At 40.3% G+C, this 21,119-nt stretch overlaps 2 protein-coding genes across 4 annotated transcripts in view; one reads left to right on the top strand and one right to left on the bottom strand.

Annotated features, from left to right (window-relative positions):
• The window catches only part of LOC132117902 (PDZ domain-containing protein 4-like), a 41,220-nt gene extending 23,279 nt beyond the window's left edge, over window positions 1-17,941 (top strand). Inside the window, exons 2-8 of one of the 3 annotated variants that reach the window (XM_059527250.1) lie at window positions 2,061-2,114; window positions 2,881-3,155; window positions 6,073-6,163; window positions 6,275-6,373; window positions 7,469-7,531; window positions 12,367-12,468; window positions 16,009-17,941. In XM_059527250.1, the coding sequence (XP_059383233.1) occupies window positions 2,061-2,114; window positions 2,881-3,155; window positions 6,073-6,163; window positions 6,275-6,373; window positions 7,469-7,531; window positions 12,367-12,468; window positions 16,009-17,853 (2,529 nt within the window). In that variant the 3' untranslated portion in view covers window positions 17,854-17,941. The remainder of the gene's footprint in view (window positions 1-2,060; window positions 2,115-2,880; window positions 3,156-6,072; window positions 6,164-6,274; window positions 6,374-7,468; window positions 7,532-12,366; window positions 12,469-16,008) is intronic. The other 2 variants (XM_059527251.1, XM_059527252.1) reach the window with 2 other exon arrangements.
• Window positions 17,942-19,189: 1,248 nt separating this feature from the next.
• Window positions 19,190-21,119, bottom strand: part of LOC132117903 (ankyrin repeat and SAM domain-containing protein 1A-like) — a 121,637-nt gene continuing 119,707 nt past the window's right edge. The window contains exon 28 of the mRNA XM_059527255.1: window positions 19,190-20,888. Coding sequence (XP_059383238.1) covers window positions 20,885-20,888 — 4 coding nt within the window. The 3' untranslated portion in view covers window positions 19,190-20,884. The remainder of the gene's footprint in view (window positions 20,889-21,119) is intronic.

Here is a 21,119-nt window from a genome sequence, read left to right on the forward strand (position 1 = left end):
TATGCTCGCTGTAATCTCTTCACAAGCTCACAACAGCAAAATGCTGAAATTAAAGATAGGAAGCATTTAAGTGTTTCCGTCTTTTCTCTTCCAGGTATTCGTGTGTGACAGTAGTGCCCTTAAAAATACTTATAACAGCAAAAATATACTTTTAAATAATATGCTTACATGTGAACTGAATGCAATGTTTTCAGACAGTTAAATGCATGGTAACTGTAATGAAATTAAAATGTCAAAATCGTTAAAATTTTTATTTAATGCAAGCAGTTCAAATTAAGCATGCTTTTTTTATTAACTTAAAGGGTTACTTCACTCGAGAATGAAAACTGAAGAACAATATTTAATATAACTTCGATTAGATTATTCTGAAAGAAGAAAGTCACATACACCTAGGATGCTTTGAGGGTGAGTAGAAATGGACGAATCTTAATTCTCTAACCCTTTAAGACTTGAATACATCTTTATATGCATCATTATTTGTCATTTTGTTTTGTTAAAGGGATGGTTGATTGTTTTTTTTCTAGGCTTGATTTTCTAACGTGTAAATGTTTCATTTTTTTTAAAAACATTATTTTTTCACATAATTTACCTTTATTCCTCACTAATCTGTCCCTTCTCTGACAAACGCCTCGATTCATTTCCTGTTATTATAAAGCCCTTCCCGCAGAAACAAGCGATGGGCTGAGATTGGTCAGCTGGCTCAGTGTGTGGTGATTGGCTAAACCGCCTCGAGCGCGTCTGAACATCCCGTCCCCCTCAAGCTCAGCATGTGCTCCGGATGTATTGTAAACAATGACGTCCTCTATATTGCTTATCAATTTGAGCACGATTGAGAAGCAGAGAATAATAATGAAGAGGATCACGCAGAACCTGTGCAAACACGGCTCTTAATGGTATGTTTGTTGTTGTCTCATTCTTTTAGATACACGCTTGTTTGTAAATGCTACTGCTTCTGTTAGCTTTTAATATACGGTTTATCCTGATTAAAGCTTTAAAGCCATGTATAACGCTTCTCATTGCTTTGTGAAAATAAGTGTATAAATGGAACAGTTTGTTGGAGCTGATCTGACAATCTGAATGAGAGAGAGAGAGAAATGGAGAGCAGGGCAACAAGAGGAACAGGATTGAGAACCGCTGCTTTAGAACATCGAGTTTGAAACTTGTGAATCCATTAGAATCGTTAGAACACAGATTCGCGATTCTTATATGCACAGATTTTTACGTGCACCCCTAGTTTTCTCTTCCTCTTCTCTAAAGCAGCACAGCATGGGCTCGCCCCCTGTGTGTTCCCGGGGGCGGGGTTTATCTGGGTTTGTGATGCAACAGACCCGAGAAGAAGCTCGTTATATCCCTTACCAGCCGTTTTTGTAGGCATTAAACTTAAAAGACGATATCTCTATTTGCATTGAACTTTCAGCACTGCAACTTTGCCGATATTGTTTGTTCAAACAGCAACATTACACACTAACTAATGTTAAAAAAGTGAAACCGCAATCAGCCACCCCTTTAATTTATGTGTATTTATATATACATAAAAAATAAACACAGTACACTAACATATTATGTAAGCAAAAACTTTTATTTTGGATGCGATTAGTCGTGATCAGTCGATTGACAGCACTGATTATCTGCAAATAGAGGTTTTTAGAAATGTTCTTTTAAGACCTGAATGACAAGTGCACATTTAACACAATTAAATGCACTTCATCACAAAGGTAAACAAGAATCGTACTTGCATTAAAATAGCTGCAATGTCATGTGTTAATTAAATATAAATACAGTACATCTAAGATGCAGATTCTGTATAAATTAAACACAGTCTTTAACATTTCATACCATAGGGTTTCTCTACAATACTACATCTCTTATATTAAACCCTTTTCTCTGCGGGTATTTAGTATTGTGGTCATTTATCACCATGAGACTTTATTCTGCTGAGTTGTTTGTAGTTTCCCTTATTGCAGTTTCTCGACTGTCTCCTCAGCAGTAAATGAGCCGGATTTCTACTTGGATATGCTTTTTTCCCCCCGTCTTAATTCTTCCTTCTCTTTCTCCCACAGAGGGGGCAGATAAATGGCATGCTGTGCTCTTTAAATGGGGAGGTTGGAATAAAGGTTTAGTGTTTTTTGAGTGTTGTGTAAATGTTGTGTGTTCATTGCGCCTATAGTGACTGTTTTAGATACGTTTAAATGTTCTTTTGTGTTAAGTGCTCATGTGAAAGGGATAGTTCGCTCAAAAAAAAAATGTTCCAAACGCTAAAGAAATTCTTTCTTCAGTGGAACAGAAATGAGGATTTATTATAATATAATAATTTTTGTCCCTATAATAACAAAATCAGTGAGGTCCATCGTTTTGGACATCGCTGACTCTCATTGCATGGATATTCTTCATAATATCTTCTTTCATGTTCCCTAGAAGAAAGACAGACATTGGGGTTTGGAAAATTGCGAATGAAAAAATGATGACAGAATTGCAATTTTTAGGTGAACTATCCTTTTAACTAACCACATTTGTTACATTGGTGTGTTTATCATATTTTGTTATGTACATTGATGAGCATCCAACAGCTGTTCCCTGTCTCTCATACTAACATACATTCAGTCAATGCATTTTTATGCTGAATTTGTGAAGAATCTCTTTAAGTATTGGTGCAGGATATCATTGTCACTTGATGTTAAACTTCATATGTTACAGTATTATTGTCTGGACAACTTTTTCTATTAAGTCTATTTAATCAGTGTTACTTGCTCAAAAAACAACCAGTTGTTACTGTAAACTAAAGCAGAATCTATTACAAATTGTTTTTGATAGTTTAAATAAAGCTAAATTGGGGAAAATAGTAAATATTAAATAAGAAAGCGCATGTGTGTGTTTGTCCAGGTGAACAGAGACCTGACTGGGCTCTCTCCGGAGCAGAGCCTGCATGCACTGCACTGCCGGAGGAACATGAGGTGGGGTCCGAGGAGGAAAGCAGCTGTGTCTGGAGCTGCTGGAGGGACGGCGGTAATGACTGGCTGTGTGGACAGCGGGACGCAGACAGATATCAGCTTCCAGCACATGGTGACATTAGGCAGACCCGTCCATCACAACAGACCAGCGTCACCTCCATCCCCTCCGCTGCCGCCCATCCCAGAGCCATACCTCTTCAGCCAGCTGTGAGTACGGCTTTGAGAACAGATGTCGGTTGTCACTGTTAGGAAACATCACTTTTAAAATCAGTGCTATTTAGTATGTATTTTGTACATGATGCATATAATACAGAAATACCTAATTAGACTCCTGTTCAGCTGCCTGGAGTCGGTAAAAATTTAACTTTTTTTTAAAGATCATTATTTTGTGTATTTGGTGTAACAGAATATGTTGACATGCTTCAGTGTTCAAAAAATATTATTTTTCCAATACTGTACATTATTGTAGGTCCTCTATGCGCCATCTCTCTCAAACTCATAGTTTTCTACAAAGTCCCTCCTTCTGTTAAGCGCAGTCTGCTCTGATTGGCCAACTGACCCAGAGCATTGTGATTGGACGAACACCGCAAGCACTCGTCAGAAATGTAACACCCCTTTCATAATCACAAGCTTCATCTTTCAAAATAAATGTAAAGACAGTTAATAATGTCCTTAGTTTAACCATCATTAGCTGAAAGAGGAACAGAGTCACTTGTGTGTGTTTGCAGACAGTACACAAGACACGGACGGTTAAGACCACTGACTCCAGTGTGTGACCCTCTCTTTCTCTCTCTATCACACACACACACACACACACACACACACACACACACACACACAATGCGTAAAATTCCACATTTGAACAGTCAATAGCAAATACTTAAACTGACAAAACATACTTCCAGTAGCTGATTCAGAAGCACCAGATTGTCGTATCAAAGTCAGAATGACCTCCTCTGGTTCACGAAACGGTCGTCCATTAAATGCATTGCTGTTCTGTTGTCAGTAATCTTAAAGATTCCTAAATGCATCTACTTTCTGAAGGGGAAATATAGTGATTTTTCTTTCTCCTAGATACACACAGCATCACACTGACATGACTGCTTCAGCACTAACTGTGTTACTGAAACCACACCTTCTTTATTTGCGTGAACATTTGGGCGAAATTACGCAGATATTTCCACACAGTGACGTAGACATGCGGGGCGTGTTTAAACGAGGCGTTTTAGGGGGTGTGGCAGAGTCTTAACTTTGATAAAGAATATCTTTAACTTTAATCTTTGCAACTTTACAGATCTTCTTCATACACCAAGAGCTTGTAACACCTCAAAGAGAAAGGAAAATTTTAAATTCCATCATATGACCCCTTTAAAAGACATCTCTTATGCTCATCAAGCTTTCTTTTTTTATAAAAAAAAACAATAATAATATTGTGAAATATTATTGCAATTTAAAAGAAGTTTTCTATTTGAATATTCTATAAAATGTAATTTATTTCTGTGATGTGCAGCTGTATTTTCAGCATCATTCCTCCAGTCTTCAGTGTCACATGATCCTTCAGAAATCATTCTGATATACTGATTTACTGCTCAAGAAAAAGAAAGAAAAGGGAAAATAAATCTTACTGACTCCAAATCTTTGAATGTTGTTAGTGTACCTTTTACAGAAAATACTTTTATGTCAGATACTTTTTGTGAGGACTGTACTTATACTGGGGGAAATCTTGCACACATTTATTTTAGTCATGTGACCATTTTTGAAACTGTATATATATTGTACCCCCCCCCCCCCCCCCAGAATCTAAAATGTTAATTATTTATTATAATAATTATGCAAAGTGTTAATTATTTATTAATTATTCATTAGAGCCTAGGGTGAAAACATTTGAACAGAATGGAGATGTGTAAATTTTTTCTTATTTTTCCTAAATATCATATTTTTTTAAATTTAGAACTACCCTTCAGAGGCTACAGAAGATTACACGTTTGCCAGAAGACAAAATAAGTTAAATTCACCCTGATCTTCAAACTCAAAAGTTCCCCCCCCCCCAGCTCTTAATTCATGTTTTTTCTTCTGGAGCATCAGTGAGCGTTTGAACCTTCTGTAATAGTTGTGTTTGAGTCCCTCAGTTGTCCTCAGTGCGAAATGATGGATCTTAAAATCATACAATCATTTTTGGAAAAGGGTTCAAATACACAAAAATGCTGCAAAACAGAAGAATTAGTGGGACCTGGAGGGTTTTTCTGGAGAACAGCAGGCAGTTTAACTGTTCAGGATAAACAAGGGACTGTATTCTAAACAAGGGACTGTAACTGTATTCAAGTTTCAATGCAATTCAAGTTTATTTGTATAGCGCTTATTACGATACAAATCAGTGCAAAGCAACTTTTTACGGAAAATTAAGTTTCTACAATATTTAGTAGTCGCTTATCAGTGGTGACTGTCAGTTTATGTGCATATGACAGGAATGTACAGAAAAATCAAACAGATGAACACTATTAACAGCAATTATTATATGATGCAATCAAACTTATAGCAATTCAGGTAACAACACAGTATTAAGGAACAAGGGGATGTAAACTTTTAAAAAATTAAAAAAAAATTAAAAAAAATTTAATTTAAAAATTAAAAAAAATAAATAAAAAAAAACTATTATTTTATCTTAACTTTTATGTGAAATATCTTATTCAGGTCAGTACTAAAAAAACAATGACATGGTTTATATGGTCCTCCTTATTTTGGCAAAATAATTAACATTTTTGCAGACTCTGAAAGGGGGATGTAAACTTTTGACTTCAATGAATCACAAATGTTAAAATCCTTGTAGATTATTTGTCTATAGATTATACGGAAGTGCTTTATTTCATTATAGGAGTAAAAAGTGTCTTACTCCCCTCTACTTTACAGCAAAAACACACAAATGTATTTACACAATAATCTCAATGCTACATTTTTGAGGAAAAATGTAAAAGTTTAAATGCATTGCCAAAATAGTTGTATGCATTATCTTAAAAAACACTACACTTACAATTACAAACACTGATTTTCTGTGACTTTTCATATCTGTATGTCACTCCAGTGCTTTATTATATATTCTGATCTTCCACGTTGTGTTTCTCCTCAGCCCTCCTATTGACCATGTGTACTACGACCCGACGGACTACTTTGACATCAGTCAACATGAGGTGGACAGACAGGATGACCTGGAGTACGAGGTCAGCACTGTCTCCTTAAACCTCCTCTACTTGAAGTTTGTTTCAGACTGAAATACAGCTGGAGAAGCCTCTTATCTCCGTTTAATTCTCTCATTATCTGTTTTTCTTCAGGAGGTGGAGCTGTATAAATCATGTCAGCAAGATAAACTGGGTTTAACGGTGTGTTATCGCACTGATGATGAAGAGGATCTGGGTATCTACGTGGGTGAGGTGAGAAACGGGGAATAATGGGAATCTGCTGACCGATGAATTATGAATGAAGTCTGAGGGAGGACTGTGAGCCTACGCCCTTATGTTTCAGCATTAGATTAACCATCCTTTTAAATAAAATATCAGATTAAATCCAAAACACTGTTTGATCTCTCAAGAAGATAATTCGACTGGAGCATGTATTTACAGCATGTTATTTACTACATAGGCTAACAACTGTATATTATCATTTTCCTCTGTAACGTAAAAGTACATTTTTTATTTTTATTTTTAAGTAATGCATTTACAGTGAAAATGTACATGGATATTTAAAATGCAATAGAATAAATGTAAAAAAATATGTTACAAATATATAATTTTGACTGTTTGGAAGCATCTGCACAGCAAACCTAAGGGAGAAATCTAAATTATATAGAGATACAATACGCTTCAAAAAATTTATTGGAAAAGATTATAACATTTAGATATTTACTGTATTTTTTACTGTATACTGTATTAGTGCGAGAAGTATGCCGAATTTCGTCTGTGTTTTTGCCTTATTGTACACATAATGTTTACGTCATGTCCATGAATAAGGAAAAAATAAGATGGAAGGTGCTTAAGGCTACAACGAATGATAATACTCTGCTCCCTGATAATGGATCGTTCACAAGGCAGCCATCTAATCACATCACAAAACTATTTCCCGACTGAAGAGTTTCCAAGTAATAAGGAAAGTGGAAGAGCCTGTAATAAATCATGCTTCAGCATCCTGCACAGAGACAGAACCATGTCTATTAATATTGAACTCAATAATGAATCTGGTCTGCTAGTTCTAGCATCACAAAACAATGTTTACCAGAAGACAGAACGATTTGTTTCATTTTTTATACCAAGTATGTTCACACACACACACACACACACACACACACACACACACACACACACACACAGATATGTATACAGGTAACACTTTATTTTGATAGTCCACTTTATACATTCTACTAACAGTAAGTAACTTTGCAACTTTCGTTTAAAGCGCTATATAAATAAAGATGACTTGACTTGACTTAGTTTGTTTGAGACAGTCAGATAATCTGTGTCTTGTCGTTGCAGGTCAACCCTAATAGCATTGCTGCTAAAGATGGCCGAATCCGTGAGGGAGACAGAATACTGCAGGTAACTCATCAACTGCCTTAACTAACAGCCATTAAGCTGAGTTTAAGGATAGTGGCTTGAACAACTTTCCTTTTAATAGTGAGCTAGTACAGTAGATGTTGATCGTTTGGGGAAAAGCTGCACTTGAACTCTCTGCTTATAAATACTCCTTCCAAAATCCTTAAAAAAGTTTATCAATGTCTTTAAAATAAGAGGGATCATAACCTACAATTTAATAATTATATAGTACTGCCCTGAGGAACATATTTGACATAACATATATTTAAAAATTAAAATAACATATTATACCGTTCATGAATTTGCATACGATTCTAAATAACATATTTTACCTCTTCAGGCATCAACTGTTGGCAGCTTTTTGCGATTATGAGTAGATTACATTTAGCAGCTTCTTTATGAAACAAAAAACGTACTCGGTTACTAACGTAACCTCGGTTCCCTGAGATGAGGGAACGAGTACTGCATAAGCTAGCTTACGCTATGGGAAAAGGTCCCCTTTTCTCGAGAATATGAAGCCAAAAATTATCCTTAATTTTTAAATAATGTAAAACGCAGTGCTGCAGCACAGCAGACCTAAGCGAAGCTGCTCGCGCGCTTATTGGCTGTGCTGTGGCAACTGCAGCAACCTATGGTGAGGCGGCGGAGAGGAACGAACCAATGGGGGCGCTTCGCGCCCATTGGACGTCAGAGTGCGCCAAAATAGGCGTGGCTGGAACTATATAAGCCACCGCTTCGCCATAGGGATCAGGTTTTAAATCGACTGAAGCGATCACCCGGTCCGAGCACATAACACGGCAGGTTACGCAGTACTCGTTCCCTCATCTCAGGGAACCGAGGTTACGTTAGTAACCGAGTACGTTCCCTTTCGAGAGTACTCTCGTACTGCGTAAGCTAGCTTACGCTATGGGAACACAATGTAAAACGCCGTGCGTGCTCGGGAACTTCGACCTGTCACAGCCCGAGGCGAGAGCCCGGGGCTTTATAGCAGGAGAAATCCCAGTCCCAACAGCCAACCTTAGTGAGCTTTATATAGGGAACGAAAAAAGGGGGACGTGATAAGGCTTAGCACGTCTATATAGAAAGTAATCCGTAATGGTCTTTAACACTCCCTCAGGGAGGTTCCCGGGTACCCGTTGAGGGGCCATACATGAAGGGCCCAAAGTTCGGGGTGGGGATGCCAGAGCGCGCCCTTCAGCTGCGTGAGGAGATCTTTCCGCAGCGGAAAGATCCGCTGCGGATCCGCTGCGGATCTGCATCAGCTCGGAGAACCAAGGTTGGGTCGTCCAGAGTGGGGCTACTAGCAGCTTAGCACATCTGCTCTTCCTGACCCGATCGATGACCTGCGGTAGCATCGCGACCGGTGGGAAGGCATAAAGCGGGCGTCTGGGCCAATCGAGGGCCAGCGCGTCCCTGCTCTTTGAAAAATATATTGGGCAATGAGCGTTGTCTTCTGAGGCGAAGAGGTCGACCTCTGCCCTGCCGAAGATGCTCCACATCAACTGAACCGTTTGTGGGTGAAGAGACCACTCCCCAGGGGGAACATTCGCCCTGGAAAGCATGTCCGGGCCCCGGTTAAGGATGCCAGGTACATGCGCTGCCTTTAGCGAGCGCAGATTGTAATGTGCCCATGAAAGTAAGCGTCTTTCAGATCCACTGAGAAAAACCAATCCCTCGGGCGAATTTGCGCGAGTATTTGTTTGGTAGTTAACATTTTGAACGATCGCGCCATAAGCGCTTTGTTCAAACGTCTGAGATCTAGGATAGGTCTGAGACCGCCATCCTTTTTTGGTACGAGGAAGTAGCGGCTGTAAAAGCCTGACTCGCGCTGCGCAGTGGGGACAGTTTCTATCGCCCCTTTTGCAAGAAGGTTTATCAGTTCGGCACGAAGGACGTGTGTCATTTCGCTTTTCACTTTCGTTTCGACCACGGCGCGAAAGCGCGGCAGTCTGCGAGCGAACTGGAGCGAGTAACCTCGTTTTATTATATTCAAAACCCAATTTGATATGCCGGGGATGGCCTGCCATGCAGCGGCTCGTGCGGCTATGGGTTGAATGTGCTTCGGGCACTGGCCGCCTGTTATGAGTGGACCAGTAGCTCGAGTATGCTGTGCTTGGGACACTGTGGTGACAGCGCTTATTTGTAGGGTTGCGCACTGAGAAGTGGGCACGCGCGCTACATTTAGAGCACCTCTGGCGCGAGCGGGAAGGTGGGCATGAAAGGGGACCCGAGTGTGTTTTTGTGACACTTGGGGGAGTGTGTATACATGTAGGGGTGCGTACTGTGTAGTGGGCACACTGCCTACATAGAAAAAGCTCTTTTTGTGCTTTATTGAGGTCACCGTGAAAACAGCGTTTGTGTGCAGGCGTGCGTGCATTGTAACAGGCTCGTTTACTGCAGTATAGACATCTCCAACCACCTTTAGTGAGGGGATTGGAGGAAGTATGTGAGGTTTCTTGTGTGGTGGTCCGGCCGCAGCGGGACTTAACCACGGTCTTTTCAGCACGAAGGTCAGGAGGGCTTCGGAGGCTCGGGGTTCAGCACAATCCTGGAGATCTAGAGCGTTTCGGCAGGAAGTGTCTCATTGCTTGTGACGTCTTCTGAGCCTCAGTGAAGCGTTCAGCGAAACCCTTAACCGACTGGCCAAAGAGGCCGGAAGGCGAGATAGGAGAGTCAAGAAAGGCGGATTTGTCGGCGTCTTTCATCTCCGTGAGCATGAGCCAGAGGTGTCGCTCTAAAACAGCGAGGCTTGCCATGCTTCGGCCGATCGCTTGTGCTGTGGTCTTTGTCGCACGCAGGGCTAGATCAGTAGCGCTGCGGAGATCTTTAAAGTCATAGGTATCTGGGGCAGACTCGTCCAGGTTACGGAGAAGTCTGGCCTGAAAAACCTGCAGCACAGCCATGGTGTGTAGAGCCGAAGCAGCTTGACCAGCGGAGGTGTATGCTCGGCCAGCGAGAGCTGAGGTGGTGCGGCACGGTTTGGATGGATGCACAGGCTTCGACCGCCATCCTGCGGCTGAGGGCGGGCAGAAGTGTGCAGCAATTGCCTCCTCGAGAGGGGGGAGGCTCTCGTAACCATGGTCTCGGGCGCCGTCGACAGAGGAGAGCGCTGACGAGACAGAAGTTTTCAAGCGTGCGGAGAATGGGGCTTTCCACGACTTCGTGAGTTCATCGTGAACTTCCGGGAAGAAGGGGGCGTTTCTTTGCGGAGGGGCCGAAGGGCGCCCCTGCAAGAACCATTCGTCCAGCCTGCTTTTAGCGGGCTCGTCTGGAGGAGACCAGTCGAGCTGAAGGTCGCTGGGAGCCCGACGATTCCTCACTACTGGACGCGGCGAGAGAAAGGCTGTCGTGTCTGTCCTCTTCTGCTCAGGCGCTCCGAAGGAGAAGGGGGCGCTGGTGAGCAGAGACTGGCGCTGCTCGTCCACGAAGAGGACAGGCGAAGGAGAGAGAGCGGGCGAGGCACGCGGGGAGTGTTCCGGCGTGAGCTCGCGTGTAGCAGTGTGCTCAGGCATTCTCTGATCGCGGCGTTTCTTACGCGGCACTTGAGAGAGAAGAGGCGGAGCGGGTGGAGCGTCGTGGCTGGTTTGAGCTAATCGAGCCCGCAGGGTCGATATAGCCATGTTGTCGCACTCAGGGCAGCCGCCCTTGGAGAGTGCGTTCTCAGCATGCTCGCGGCCCAGGCAGGAGACACAGAGGATGTGGCGGTCCTCGCTGGGCAGAGGGCCTCGGCAGGAAGCGCAGGCCCGAGGCATTTGAAACAACGCCTCGAATTTTGGAGAAAAAAGTGTGATGCAGCGGCAAACACACTAGCTTTATAAAGGATATAGTCACGCCGGATGGCGCAGCAGGAAGCGAGTGCTGAAGGCGGCGTCGAGATGAAGCACGAGCCGACGTCCTCAGATCTGCGTTGCAGTGCTATCCCGCTGAGAGGCTTTTCGACGGCGTGTAGAGGCTTCTCCGGAGAAGACAGCGAAGTGCAGGTGAGATCGCTGAAGGAGATGAAATCTGATCCCTATGGCGAAGCGGTGGCTTATATAGTTCCAGCCACGCCTATTTTGGCGCGCTCTGACGTCCAATGGGTGTGAAGCGCCCCCATTGGTTCGTTCCTCTCCGCCGCCTCACCATAGGTTGCTGCAGTTGCCACAGCACAGCCAATAAGCGCGCGAGCCGCTTCGCTTAGGTCAGCTGTGCTGCAGCACTGCGTTTTACATTATTTAAAAATTAAGGATAATTTTTGGCTTCATATTCTCGAGAAAAGGGGACCTTTTCCCATAGCGTAAGCTAGCTTACGCAGTACGAGAGTACTCTCGAAAGGGAACTATTTTATGATCTCTTAGGACATTGAAAACATTGGGGTTCACTTTATAAAGTTTATATGTGACCCTGAACCACAAAACCAGTCATAAGGGTCTTTTATTTATTATTATTGAGATGTATACATTATAAATAAGCTTTCCATTGATGTATGGTTTGTTATGATAGGACAATATTTTGCAGAGAGACAACTATTCATAACTAAATCAGGAATCTGAGGGTGCAAACAATTCAAAATATTGAGAAAATTGCCTTTAAAGTGAAGTCTTTAGCAATGCATATTACTAATCAAAATAGAAGTTTTGATATATTTACGGTAGGAAATTTACAAAATATCTTCATGGAACATGATCTTGTCTTAATACCCTAATGATTTTTGGCATAAAAGAAGAATGTATAATTTTGACCCAAGACAATGTATTGTTGGCTATTGCTACAAATATACCCCAGCAACCTAAGACTGGTTTTGTGCTCCAGGGTCACAAATGTGATGTGAACTGATGCTAATGTGTGTCTGTGCTCAGATCAATGGGATGGATGTGCAGAACAGAGAGGAAGCGGTGGCCATCCTGACCAGAGAGGACAGCACCAACATCTCTCTGCTACTGGCACGACCAGATATTGAGGTGAGACTCCTCTTGAAGTCATTGGAATAAACCACAATAAATACTGCAGGCCTATATTTGCACAGTCAGATATGATCACTTTATTCAATTAAATTAATCGCTACAGAATTGTATGGTTGCCGCAGGGGGGGTGTAATTGAAAGACATGTTGTCGATGTATTGCCTTTATCTCACTGCATTCAATTCAAAGTGCAAACTCAAAACTGAAGTGAATATAGTTTATTTCACTGTGGATTTGGAAGTGGCCACTGCCAGAAACCCTGCGCTTTCATGAATGGCAAAGTATTACTGAAGTCATTAACAGCAACAGATTTGAGATTCAGACATTACATGAAGTGTTTTTATGGTCTGCTTATTCAAGCAGTAACAGACAAATGTGTTTTAGTGTACAGGTGGACACATGGCTTCATTCTGTTCTCGGTTTACAAATGAAAGCAGACAGGAGAGGTCAGAGTAGGACAGAAACCCCGACGAGGAAATAACTGGATGGGAGAGAAAAAACAAGGAGAGACAAGGACACACAGGGTCGGTTCGGCACGCTTTTGTTCTACTCAAGGTTACGCTTGTGAGAGAAACACACTTAGGAAATCCCATAATACACCAGCTCCAACAGCGGGTCACCATGTCCATGTAATTTGCTTCGACAGATTTCCATAGCAGTCTGAGACTTCGGCTGTGTTCAGAATGGAATAGTAGCTACTACTGATATTACACTATATATATATATATTTATATATATATATATATATATAAAAATCAATCAATCAAAGTAGCCTTAATTATAAACAATTCTGACTGTAGTCTGCTATATTATCACATGGCCACATTGCATTGCAGGTTAACTATGTGCAAATTTTCTATTTTCATTGCAATTTTATATAAAATACCTTTAAATTAGCATATTCATTACTGCAGGTACAGTTTAATCCATCACACTGGAACTGAAGGTCAACTTGATATCTAGTATTCCTCACAGTGTTCATGACCGAAAAAGGCTCATTTTGACCAGGTAGATAAAATCAGATGACAAAACTACAACAGCGCTAACGGAGAGAGAATCAAAATCAACAAACAAGTTTGTTTAACGCAGAAATGATGAACAATGTCTTTCTTTGTGACTCCCACTGTGTGCGAGTCTCTTCATTGATTGGTCCCGAACCTCATTGTCTGTCAGCATGTTTAACAGCCAGATTTATCATCTTTAGCTCATGTGGAAGCCATAGCAACAGTGCGTATCCCACTGGTAAATATTTAAATAAAACATAATGCAAACCCCGGAGGAATGACCCGGTTCATGAATACAAATAGACCAACTCTACATCTGAAGTCTGAGGCATGTTTATGAAGTTCATTTAGCTTGATGCTATTTGACACAAAGATGTGCAAGGGAAACAAAGTCATCAAGAAATACATCTTTTTTGCATATAATAATCCTGATATGTTAAGTATAGAAAGATGCTGATCTGGAACCAACAAAGACAGATATTTACCTTTATTAAAATGTACAAGTCTAGGTTGTGTAGGCTTCATATAATCGATTGGTTGGAATAAACCTCATACAATCTGTAATCGTATCCAATATCTAAAATACTGTCATGTTTTTTATGAATATGTTATAAAGTAAAAATCTGATTGATTTTATGAACAGTTAGTGGAAGATGATTAAAACCAGAGATGAGAATATTCTACAGATTCCACAGTTTTTAGGATTTGGGGTCAGTAGCACACAAGTGTGTGTGTGTGTGTGTGTGTGTGTGATTCCTGGATGCTCCAGATGGTGTGTGAGCCCTAAGGCCAGTATATTCCCCAGCACAGGTGGCTCGTTTGAGAAACCTCTCACGTTTAGATGTCTCTACAACAGATGGGAAAAGACCATACAATCATTTACAGTATCCAGACTTGGGCTTCCTCAGACATACAGTGCCCTCTGCAGCTCAAACGAGGACGTGTTGATGTGGTTGCTGCTTTAGACTAGTAGTGCATGTCTCAACTCTGGTCCTGTCCTGCAGAGTTTAGCTTTTATTATTATTTTTTAAGCTGGATCAGGTGTTTAATTAGAGTTGGTGCTGAACTCCACAGGACAGTCCTCCAAGAACTGAATCAGACATCCTTGGATCCCAGCCACGTACATGAGAGCAAAGACCAGTCACTCGTCTGGTGGCTACACAGCATTTAATCACTGGATTACCAAATAATTTCAGCTTTCAGAAGTGTTTCAACATTACATTAACTGATGAAATTAATTTTATTTGAATTACTCAGTGGGTTAAATAACCATGTATTACTAAGTCTTTGGAAGTGTTTTGTCTTTCAGACACATTCATATACACAAATTCACGTTATTTCATATTTACATGTAATGTTGGGATTCCCAAACTTTTTTTTGTCATCTGAACCTCTTTCACCTAATAATTATTATTTTATTAAATTACTATTACTTGGAGTACCACTGAAATGTTTAAATAAATATTTGAATAATGAAGCATCACATTGTTCATGGTTCTCTGACATTGGTTAATGGTCACATGACATGCAGGTAAACAAATAAATGTGACCCTGGACCAGACAACCAGTCTTAAGTGTCAATTTTCCAAAATTGAGATTTATACATCATCTGAAAGCTGAATAAATATTTCCATTGATGTATGGCTTGTTAGAATTGGATAATATTTGGCCGAGGTACAACTATTTGAAAATCTGGAATCTGAGGGTGCAAAAAAAAAAAAAAAAATCAAAATATTGTGAAAATCATCTTTAAAGTTGTCCATATGAATTCTTGGCAATGCATATTACTAAACAAAAAATATGTTTTGATATATTTATGGTAGGAAATTTACAAAATATCTTCATGGAACATGATCTTTACTTAATATCCTAATGATTTTTGGCATAAAAGAAAAATTTATAATTTTGACCCATACAATGTATTCTTGACTATTGCTACAAATATAACCCAGCGACTTTGTGCTCCAGAGTCACAAATTATAAAAAATATTTTTAATATTTAATATTTTTTTTAAATAAAAAAAGTGTTTTTAATGTTATTTTTAAACAATTTAATTTATGTTTATGATTTAATTAATTATTAGCTTTTCATTAAACTCACAAACCTCCTGCAGTTCTATGAACCTCAGTTTAGGAAATCTTATAATTTAATGTTTAATGCACTTAATGTTGTTAATAGCAATGAATGGAATATTTTCTTTTTGTATTTTTATATCACTATGGTACAAGTTTATCCTATTTAAATCATTGTGATAAATGAGTTGGCTCAAAAGTTTAAAAGTAGACATATTATATTACAAAAAATGTGTAATTTAATGGATTGCTTTACTAACTACAATTAGTAAATAATCTACCCAGCTCCGAAACTGAGACCTGAAATGCGTGTCAGACAAAAGAGTCATGCAATATTTTCGTTCTTGTGAATCACTGCTTTACACCAATCAGAATGTTGTTGTTTTTCTCAATACACCTGTCTCCACACAATTCTTAGCATAATTTTAATATTTTACTAGTTCGTTTTTTTTTTCTTTACAGAATGAGGCTGATGATCTGGATCTGGAGTTGGGCGAGGGACTGGATCTAGAGGACTTGGAAAATGTCTCGAACTCACCCAGTCCTCAGCACCAAATTAAAACTAACTCTGTGCTGAGTGACATCAATGGGATCCGAGCTGCTCGGCCCAACTTATGGCACACTGCACTCAATAACAGCCAGGAGCTGGACAGCGGGGTGGGTCGCACCGATGAAAGTACACGCTGTGAAGAGTCGTCAGAGCTGGCCGATGATGCCACCAGCACATGCACGACCAATGCCACCAATACACCTGGCAGTTTGCGCAAGTTTCGCGCTGCTCAGCACGGATGGGAATTTCACTACAGCAACGACTCGCTGCTGGGGCCAGATGGGGTGGGAGCGGTGGATCACGGGGCTCCTGAATCACTGGGCTCGGTGACTAGCAGTGCGCTGATGCCAGGGTTAACTGAAGAAGAATATGAACGTTACCGAGAGCTACTGGAGATACGCTGCCTTTACGAGAAGAACGGAAAAGCACTTTTCCTTTTGGATGGAAGGAACCATGGTGGAGGAGGAGGTGGTGATTTTGCAGGAGCAGGTGTTCCTGTAGACATGAATTGTAACGAGAGCCTGATGCAGCATGAGATTGCTCTTCTCGATGAGGAAATACGTCACCTGGAGTTTAAGTGGCGCAATGTTTTGCGGGCTCAAAAGATGCAACAGTTGCGCCAACGTTGCCTGAAGGTCTGGCCAGCTGATGAAGATGATGACGAAGAAAAAGGAGCAAAGGCAAGAGGTGCTGAGGCGATCCACCACGATCTGTCGGATATCAACGAGATCCCAGAAAGGGAACGATCTGATAAAGAGAGCACAAGTGCTTATAATACCGGCGGGGAAAGTTGCAAAAGCACACCTTTGGCAAGTGAACGACACCCTGGAGATTCCAGTGCCTCTGCAACCATGCGACCTCGGACGCCCCGTCACAGAACAAGCACAAGTAGGGATAAGAATCTAAACGTACCATCAGATGTCAAGAAAAAGAGTGAAGAAACAGCGGAAAACAAAAACTCTACTCCAGGAAGGCTCCGGTCGTTATCCCGGAATGGCGGGAGTAGTAGAAAGGGCTTGGATGGAGCACGAAGAGGGTCTCATGCAAATGGGACTCTCCCTACGATCGTGAAAGGTGGAAAGAGTGCAGAAAACAGTCCGTACTTGTCCCGTCGCCACTGCAGTACCACGCTGCCTCAACGCTACCAGAGTTGCATGCAGTTGAAGGACATTTCTACAAATGACAGTCCAGAAGTTAGGGACGCTAATGAAGAGGCTCCTTCTCACTCAAATACCTTAACTAGTGCTGCTCCTGTGACTTCTTTGATTATACCTCCTCCACTGGCTCCATCTTCACCTGGAATGGAGTGGAAGGTAAAGATCCGCAGCGACGGCTCACGTTATGTCGCTAAACGTCCAGTAAGAGACCGTTTGCTAAAGGCTCGTGCCATGAAGATTCGTGAGGAGCGCAGTGGGATGACCACGGACGATGATGCGGTCAGTGAAATGAAGATGGGACGCTATTGGAGCAAAGAGGAGCGTAAGCAGCAGCTGCTGAGAGCTCGCGAGCAACGGCGACGCCGTGAGTTCATGATGCAGAGCCGACTGGACTTCATGCGGGAGAAAGAGAAGGATCAAGACTCTGGACCACAGGGACAGGCTTCTATACTTGAGCTGAGCCAGAAAAAGAGTATGAAGAAACGCAGCCGACGCATCCTGGACAACTGGATCACCATTCAGGAGCTGCTGGCACATGGGACCCGTTCTTTAGATGGGAAGAAAGTGTACAACCCTTTGCTATCCGTGACCACGGTTTAATAATTGGTGTGAAATAAGACCTTTTAACAAGGAAATGGTAAAGATATTTGGATTACAGAGTTTACCGATTATTTGCAACTGTCTGACAAAGATGCCTCGCAGTTTAATCAAGAGCTGTTGATGAATATAAATGTACAAGACAGAAAGGCTAATGGCAAATGAATGTAAATTTTTCATAATTAATGAACTCTGGGAGCATCTCTCTGTTCCTATACATTGATTTGATGCTCGATTTTCAGAGTCACTCTAAGACTGTTACAATGCAGTGGTGGTCTTGAGCATTTTCCAAACCTGATCAAAACATTCATTTCTTTCATAAACACTTTTTAATCTGAGAACATTTCATGATAAGAGAAAAAAGTTCAGGAGCCTATTGCTTGAACTGACTAGTAGTCATCTCTTTTTTCAAGACTAGTCGCACTGTAACTTTTGGATAACAGTCATAACATGTTGGCAGTGTTTATGCAACTGGCCCCAGATCTTATGTCTTTTGAGGAAGTTAACCCCGTTGATTGGTTGACAAAGTCGCTGCTGTTGTTTTGGCTCAATATGTGTGGTTTTCTTTACTGGTAAATGTAAAAACTTTGCAAATGAACAAGAAAAGAATGAGCCATTACTTAACTGTTGACTTAATTGAGTTCACAATATAAGAAGCACATGAATCCATTTAACACATGAACCAAAAAGCACATTGACGAAAAGTACAAAAGCAGGAGATTTTCAGCACACAAATATAGGCACATCAAAAGGTAATGTCGATTGTCAAACACTGACATTGTCCAAAGAAAAATACATTTGATTGTATATTTTTGTGGTACATATGTCAGCATTCAAGGATCAAAGCAGACATTATCACTTAAAATTATTTAGTTGTCGGCTTGCAACTCCACATTTTAAACTGATTCTTTGATATTGTAAAAAAAAAATTGCATGTTCTTGTCTGGGAAATGTTTAAATTATGTTGTGTGAAACTGTCAAGTGACGTTTTTGCTGTCTTCTGTAATACTTGTCAACAGGACATTAATATAATGTGTCCAAATGTTCATTTAACATCTTGCAGGTCTAAAATGAAGGAATTTCTGCTCCTAAATGTTTTTGAATAAAACTTTTGCAACTTCATCGAGTTTCACCCATTATTTGCAAAAAGCTTCAATACAGAAATCAAATGTAAATCAAAACACTTCACCACACAATGGCTTTAGCACATTCATGTTTACACTAAACAAAATGAGCTGAAGACGTTTTGTATATCAAATAAAAAATATACATTTATATGAACTATAAATATTTTACCACTTAAAGTTTTGGATTAAAAACAAAAAAACAGGACACTTGATAACATCTCTTCATTTATTGGATGTACAGTTATGAAAAATAATAATCATAAAAAAGACTGGAAGCCCAAGATTATTTACAATCGTTCTTTGATTCTGTGGCAAGGTCTCTCAGAGAATCCACTGTCAGTTTCATGCTCACTTACACCATGATATGTTGAGCTTTAAAAAGACGTTCCTCTCTACATATGACAAAAACGTGACCAAAAATGTAAAGAAAAAAAATACATACAGTCCATACATATACATATATAGAGAGATCGATCTATAAAAGCAGAATCATTCAAGTATCAAAAGACAGACCACCCAAGATTACTTTACAATACAATAGTTTATATTTAAATCATTTAGCCAAGATTATGATCCGAAATGTCACTGTTGTATTTGCTAACATGATTAGTTGTGCAAACACTGCGGCTGTTACAGGTGCTAGCATTAGCATCTGCTTGTATCTAGCACTATACCCATTTTTAACGTACTGTGTTAAAAATTAAGAACAAACTAAAAAATCTAAATAAAAAGTACCAGACTTAAAATCCTTGTAAGCTAGGGCTAAATGCATACAGGAATATTTCCCATCTACACCTCATATTTATGTATTATTATCTACACATAAGCGCAGGTTTGTCCATGACAGATGAAAATGCAAATATTTTTTTTTTTTACCTTTTCATCCGTTTCGTTTTTATTTTTTAGACATACCCTGCTTTCTGCAACTTAATCACTAAAGGAAAGACACAAAACTCTACACATAAAAACAACTCGCTGTTGTTTGTAGTGTCACATTAACGCCATTGTTTTGTATAAGAAATCACAGTATACGTGTAAGAGTCACTACAAGTACCAGGATCTGGACTGTACCATTCTCATGCCATCATTAACATATTAACTTTTCATTATAGTGTACCATAAGACGTCACAACACAGAATATCTCCTACTAATCTGGCACTGAGTTTCTGTCTGTGACCTTCAAAGGCCATTCCTTTCCTATTGAAACTCACACCATAGTTCACAATTCCCATGTTTAAATGGTCTTGCCCATATTGTTTATCATGACAAACATTTGTACTAAAGCCTGTTGGTCACCTGACTTAAAATACTGACAGTAAGACTCAAAAGCTACGGATGGATTGATCTTAACTGGACATCAAAAGACAAGACTGTTCTCTCTAATCAGTGTTTTGCTGAACTAAATCAGTGTTTCTAACTTACTGGATTTATTTTCAAAGTTATCAGACTAAATAAAAGCATCTACACTTTGTGAGATGAAAGACCATCAGTTAAGACGACAAAATCACAGACAAAACAGGAGCGTGTCGACTGTCGCTTCGCAATAAAAATAAAACAAAACTCAAAGAAATCACAGCAAGAGCAATATCAACACTGGCTCTTGTTATTGCGGTAGAATACAGCGACTGTTGTGTTTCCAGTGTTAGTCCTTGAATGTGTCAGAAATCTGATGAAACCAGATGTTTTTCAGAGGGGGCGGGGTTTTGTTAAGTGTGTTGAACTGGACGGGACAATTTTTGTTTTGTCATGTTTGTGTGTTCAAGGTGAAAACCTGCTGATGGATGTGAGGAGACTTCTGACACAGATCTATATATAAACACACACACAATACAAGTGATGTTTCATCCACAGTCATGCTGTCATTGGCATCCCAACTTTCCTTTCTGTTTGGCATCGGTCACAGCGGTCAGCTACAGGGAGACATACACACCGAGATTAAAACAAATCAAACCAATGAAGGTGGGACACCATTTAAAACGGATATGACAAAAGATTAAAATGAAGCTGTTGTGCCAATTATTTTTCCCTAAAACCTTCTCCCCTTTGGACCCCAAAGACTCCACTGGCTAAGTGATTATATATATATGATATATTATTTGGAGATAAACAGACATACAGCAGACTGACTATAGACTATTGAC

Source organism: Carassius carassius, chromosome 37, assembly GCF_963082965.1.
Source record: "Carassius carassius chromosome 37, fCarCar2.1, whole genome shotgun sequence".
Taxonomy (NCBI): domain Eukaryota; kingdom Metazoa; phylum Chordata; class Actinopteri; order Cypriniformes; family Cyprinidae; genus Carassius; species Carassius carassius.